The sequence below is a fragment of the Pseudorca crassidens genome, chromosome 10, assembly GCF_039906515.1.
Source record: "Pseudorca crassidens isolate mPseCra1 chromosome 10, mPseCra1.hap1, whole genome shotgun sequence".
Taxonomy (NCBI): Eukaryota; Metazoa; Chordata; class Mammalia; order Artiodactyla; family Delphinidae; genus Pseudorca; species Pseudorca crassidens.
Window position 1 is genome coordinate 40,885,009 of NC_090305.1, and position 6,000 is coordinate 40,891,008.

At 59.4% G+C, this 6,000-nt stretch overlaps 1 protein-coding gene across 2 annotated transcripts in view; it reads right to left on the reverse strand.

The window, feature by feature from the left end:
* Positions 1-4,012, reverse strand: part of ITPR3 (inositol 1,4,5-trisphosphate receptor type 3) — a 66,902-nt gene extending 62,890 nt beyond the window's left edge. For both annotated transcript variants that reach the window (XM_067753314.1, XM_067753313.1), the window contains exon 1: positions 3,615-4,012. In XM_067753314.1, coding sequence (XP_067609415.1) covers positions 3,615-3,703 — 89 coding nt within the window. In that variant the 5' untranslated portion in view covers positions 3,704-4,012. The remainder of the gene's footprint in view (positions 1-3,614) is intronic.
* Positions 4,013-6,000: the final 1,988 nt, after the last annotated feature.

The window sequence follows — 6,000 nt, forward strand, 5'->3', positions numbered from 1 at the left end:
TCTGACCCTACTCCCTGAGATCACCCAGCCCTGGGTGACACAGGTCCAGAGGCCCTGAGAGCCCCCAAATGGTGCTCCAAGGCCCAGCCATGTGCAGGCGGAGGCCATCTGACAAATCTTGGGAGCTCGACTGCAAGACCCAGTTCACCTGCACTCCCCAGCTTATCCCAGTGGTCTGGGGGCCACCCCTCTGGGCATTCAAAAGAGACCTTCTAGGAACTGGACATGAGATCCTGAGGGGCCTACCCTGCACGCTGGGCCAGTTTCCCACAGTCACTGGCCGGGAGCCATAGTAAATCCTTCACCTGAAGTGGCCCTAACCCGCCGCGGCAGCCCTGGCCTCTGCTGCCTCCCACCTGCAGTGAGGGATGAGGCAGTGTCCCCGGCCATGCTCTCCTCCCAAGAACAGGCGTGGGCCTGCTTTTCCTTCCCGGCTGAGGTCTCAACCTGCTCCAGGATCCACTCCCCAGACCCCTCCCATCCTCCCAACCCAGAGTTAATGTACAATCTCCACTGGGAGCTGTAATTACGCAGGCAGCTCTAATTGGCCTCCTCCACTTGGCTCTGCAGAGCCTGGCTGGAATCTGAAGCTGCCCCAGACTCCCTCCTCCAACAATGCCCCCCCCTTTCCACTCCCCCAGCTGAGCCAGTCCCACTGTCCACCAAGGCTGCCCCTGTCCTCATCAAATTCATTTTCTCCAGCCCTTACTGGGCACCTCTTGGGCACCGAGCATTGCGATCGCCTGGGAACTCAGTCAAATCAGCCTCCAGGGTTCGCAGACATGGGCACCAACAGCCAGGATGAAGGCAAAGGGGACCAGAGCTGAGGATGGAGGCAGAAAGATTCCGGTGAGGCTGGAGCAGAGAGAGAATCACATAGAGCAATGCTTCTCTTTAAGGCTCCAAATCCCCTGGGGCTCAAAATGCAGATTCTGATTCAGCAGGACAGGCAGGGGTGTGAGATTCTGTATTTTCTAACAAGCTTCTCAGAGCTGCTGATGCTGCTGGACCAAGGACTACACTTTGAGTAGCGATGCCTCAGGGTGTTTAGAAACCATTCCTTCACTGAGTGAAGTTCTGAGAAGGTGCCCAGCACAGCGCCTGAGTGGAGGAATGGGGTGATTAATCAGTCAATCCTGGCAAAGTGCCCAGTGTTAGAGGGCTCTACAGAGAAACCTTCAACTAATTGTAAAACAACACAGTTAACACCGGAGAGGAATGTGTATAAAGCAGTGCGAAGCACGGGGGGGGGGGGGGGGGGGGGCGGGGGGGGGGAAGGGGTTAATTCTGCCGGGGTGGGGGAGGGGGGTTGGATCTCACAAAGTAGGGCCGCTTTGTACCAGGTCTGAGAGGGTGGGTCAGATTTACTCAGGTGGAGACTGGCTGAAGGGCAGGGGCAACTGGAACAAAGGTAAAGAGACGGAGACAAGACCACAAGAGCACACCAGACCGCAAAGGCGTGGGGAAGGTTCCAGGAATCCCAATCCAGGTGGTGCACCTGGAGTGTCAGGGTCGTGAAGGGGGTGGTGGAAAAAAAAAAAATAGAAAGTTAAGTTGGGGCCAGCACACGCCAGTGCTAGAGGGCCAGGCTGGGAGGGTGGGAGTGCCGGGAGGGTGGGCGTGCGTGTATCGGCAGAAGTTGGGAGCTCCTGGAGATGTTTGCACTGGGAACCCGCCCCTGGAGTAGAATGGCTCTGGGCGGTCACCAGGCCCTGCCTGAGAATCAAACTGGACTGGAGGAAGCAGCTTCCTGGGGCAGGAAGGGCCAGGGCGGGAGGGAGCTGTGCTAGGAAGCAATAGAGGGAATCCCTAGTGAGGGGATGAGGCCTGTGTGGACGGCCTTGGTTCTGTTAGATCCTCACAGGTGCTAAAAAAGCCCCCACAGGGCTTCCCTGGTGGCGCAGTGGTTGAGAGTCCGCCTGCCGATGCAGGGGAAACGGGTTCGTGCCCCAGTCTAGGAAGATCCCACATGCCGCGGAGCGGCTGGGCCCGTGAGCCATGGCCGCTGAGCCTGCGCGTGTGCTCCGCAACGGGAGAGGCCACAACAGTGAGAGGCCCGCGTACCGCAAAAAAAAAAAAAAAAAAAAAAAGCCCCCACAGTGTGCTCAGCCCTGAGCCTGGCACTCAGAGCAACAGAGAAGATGGTCATTTCCCAAAAGTCCCCAGTACTGTTCAGACACCAGGCAGGGGGACACCGTCTGCCCCTGCATCCCCCACGTCCCCACAGTCTCTGCTCCTTCCCTCAGCTCTATCAGACGTGTTTACTATGTGCCAGGAATGCAGCTTACCCCATCCTCTGGTAAACTGAGCAAGACGAGTGAGATGTAGCTGGGAGGGAATGCAGGGCTGGGGAGTCCACATGTGAATGGGGAGGGGAATGAGAAGGCCTGGAGGGTGCTGAGATAAGGAGCGCAGGTATTCTGGAATTCCAAGTCAGCATCCATTCCCTGTTGGCTAAGCCAGACCTCCAACCCTCCCGATCTTTCCCACAGGACTAAAGCTAAACTCCCAACAAGACACCAAGGGAGCCAGGTGACTCCCACCTCCCCAGCTAAGGGCGAGCCAGCCCTGGGTTTAGAGTGCCAAGGCTGTCCTCCGAAAGTCCCCAGGGAGAGGACACCTTGCAGCTGGTTGGCATCCAGATGAGGGTAGGGTCGGCAGAAGAGGGTGGGTTTACCCTAAAATAAAACGGCTGGGTGTGCTGGGGAAGATGAGACCATTTAACACAAGTCCCCAGACTGAAAATGTGACAAAGGTAACAGGCCCTGCCCTGAGGCTGGAGAGGTGGAGAAATCACTCTTACGTCCCATCCCCACCGACTCACTCAACTGCTCTCTGAAGATGAAACCCATTTGCTCTAATTCTTGCCCTGTCCTATGCCAGCTTCAGGCCTGGCTCTCTCCAGGGACTTGAATTGATTCCTTGCTTATCCAGACCCTGTGGGGTGGCAGCCAGAATTAATTAATGTTGGTAAAGTGCTCCAGAGATCCTGGGACCAGGGACCCAGAGGCACCAGATGAGCTACTCAGGAAATTGACAGGGAGAGGCGGGGAGAAGGGGGCAGCCGGCAGGAACCTGGGACGCCTGGAAGGGGAGGGCTGCGAAGACACTCCTAGTGATGGGGGCGGGGGAGGGGGGGCGCAGGGCAGAAGAGAGCTAGGAGGAAAAGGTGCGACCCTTCAAAGGTGCGACAGGTCTGTTACTAGAGGACTCCGGGCTGAGCCTGCCCACCCCGCCACGGCTCCGCCCCACCCCAGAGCCGGTCACGTCCAGGCCCGGATGCCTTTCCCTAACTAACGCCTCAGCCACCCACCTGCCCCCTTACAGGGACCACCTGCCGAGGAAGTCTCGGCCTCCCCGCCCCTTCTGAAGAAGGGCGAGAGCGCCAGGGTGGAGGCTTCGCGAAGGGGGGCGCCTCCTGACAACTCCGGCTGGGCGCCCGACTTTACCTGGGCAAACATTTCACTTCCTTTCTCTGAAAGAAGGAGGCGAGCCGTTCCCCCTCTCCTTAAAGCTGGGGACGTCCAGGTCCTCTGTCGGCGGGAGGCAGCAGGACGCACGCAACTAGCACCAGGGCCCACCGCGCCCCCCCGCCCCGAACTCGGCTCACTCACCCCAGAGTGCTGATGAAGCCATTGACTGAGCCCTCGGCGTACAGGGAGACGATGTCCCCGATGTGGAGGAAGCTGGACATCTCGCTCATGGCTGCGGCCCTCCGGGGAGCCCGGGCGGTGGGGGCGCCCAGGGGCGCGCGGCCAGGCTAGGTGCTGAGGGCGGAGATGACCGGGGAGGCCGAGAGGGGCGCGCCCCCACCTCGGAGCCTGGCGCTTGGCGCGGCCGGGACGGGCTAGCAGCCCCCGGGGCGGAAGGCTGCGCGGCGCGGCCCGGGAGCCGGCGGTGGCGTCCGGGTGAGGAGGTGCCCGCGTCTCGGCTCACCCGCCGCCCGCCCGGCCCGGCCCGCGCGTACCTGCAGCGTAGCAGAGCAGGAAGTCTGGGGCCGCCACACACACATGTAAATCTCGCCCGGGAGGCGGAGAAGCCACACCCCGCCCCCACCCCGCACCCGGCCACGGCCCGCCCGCCGGCACCCACGTGTGCCGGCCCTCCTCCCGCGCCCCTAGCGCGTCCCGGCCCGGTCTCCCGGACGCCGAGCCGGCCTCCTGCCCCCAGCGATTCCGAGGGGTCCCGGGGCCCCAGCGGGCTCCCGGGACAGGTTTTCAGTTCCGGCGAGTCACCAGCCAGACTCGCGGAACCGCCATCCCCAGGAGGCCCAGCCGTAGTTGGGGCTCTCCGCCCTCGAGGTTCCCCGAACTATCTACTCCTCGGCCCTCGGGTCGCCGAGAGCCGTGCAGCAGCCCGCGGAAGGGGGAGTCCAACGACCCCGCGGGCGCTACCTTGAGTCGCGCGCGGAGGAGGTGCCTCCGAGCGCCCAGGCCGCGGTCTCCTTGCGGCCACCGCGCCGTCTCCGCGCCCAGCTGAGAGCCGTCTCGCGCCGAGAGGCGCGCTCATTCCTTCGCAGCGCAAATCGGGATTCATTTTTCTCAACGTGAAAAGCCTTTTCATTGCACAACAGAAAGTGCTCGGGCTTGGAGGGGGAAATGAAGCAATGGGGTGGGTTTTGTTTTTTTCTCTCCGCATTCCTGTGTACAAAGAGATCCAACTTCCGAATCAGTTCAGCCGTTCCCTCTCCAGGAGTTGGCTCCAAAACTCCCGGCTTCTTCTTTCTTTTCTTTTAACGGGGGGAGGGGGGCAGGAGTGAAAACTACCTTCGCTAGTTAATTGCGCACCCGAGCGCCAACAAGCACAAGGCCAGTGCCGGCCCCCTGTGAGTGACCCGCTGCGGTGTCGCCGCTGAGCTCTTGCTCACGAAGTCCTGCCTTCAAACGCACGTCCCCAGCTCGCCTACTTTCTGTTCTGTTCCCGGGTGCTTGGGTGTTTGCTTCCTAGTCCTTTATTTTTGCTTCTGGGATACAGTGCTCACTGCCACCGCCATTCGATCACGTTTACTCCCTTCCGACCCCACACCCCACCCCACCCTGACTTCCTGGGAAGGGGGAGGCTTGTCCCTGGGAGAAAGGGAGGAGGGGACTGAGGACTGAAGCAGGAAGGAGAAAGACCCGGGGACGGGTGAGGCAGCGAAGAGCAGAGAGACAGCTGCTGACACGCAGGGGGGGGGGGAGAGAAGAGCCCCTGGGCCTGTGGCTTTTTCACAAAGACCCCTAGAATGTGGGAGAGGAGGACACCTCCGGGATTGCTGAATTCAGTGTCTTACACTCTTTTCACCAGGATCCACAGTAGCAAATAAGTTTTACATCAGACCAGTCGGCACCTTCATCTATATATAAGCAAAACAATAGTTTCACAAAACAATACTTACCCTTATGACCTGTGATTGCACTCTGATATTTTCTGTTCTGTTTGTGTTTTGGTTTGTTTTTTAATACTGATTGTGAACCACTAAATTGCTCTTTTAAATGTACCACATGGGTTGCAAATTGCAGTTGGAAAAACCTCACCCAGGCCACTCTGCCAAAAAGAGATGAGCAAAGCCCAGAGAAGGATGAACCAGACCTCTAGGTCATACAGCCGGTTCATGGCAACTGGAGCCAGAAGCCCAGCCCTTGACCCCCAGCTCCTGACTTCAGCCCAGTACTCTCTCCACTGCCTTACACTGCACTGGAGCCTCAGCTGTCCATCCCTGGAGCCCAGCTGGGAAGGGCCAGCAACTGGAACAGCTTCACTTGCTCCCAGAAGTCAGGCCTCCACTGCATTTCCTGTGGACAGAAGGGAAATATATGCATTTGTTGCATAAGCATTTATCAAGGGCCTAGTATGTGTCAGTTTCTGCTGGGCACCAGGCTCTGATCAAGCCACCAGCCTCAGCCCAATTGACTTTCCCCTTCCCCAGACAGTGATGATGAAGAGAAATGTGCTGGAAACACTCCTCCAGTGGCTTCACTCTGCACACGTGCCTTCCTTGCCCCAGCCATATCCAGGGGT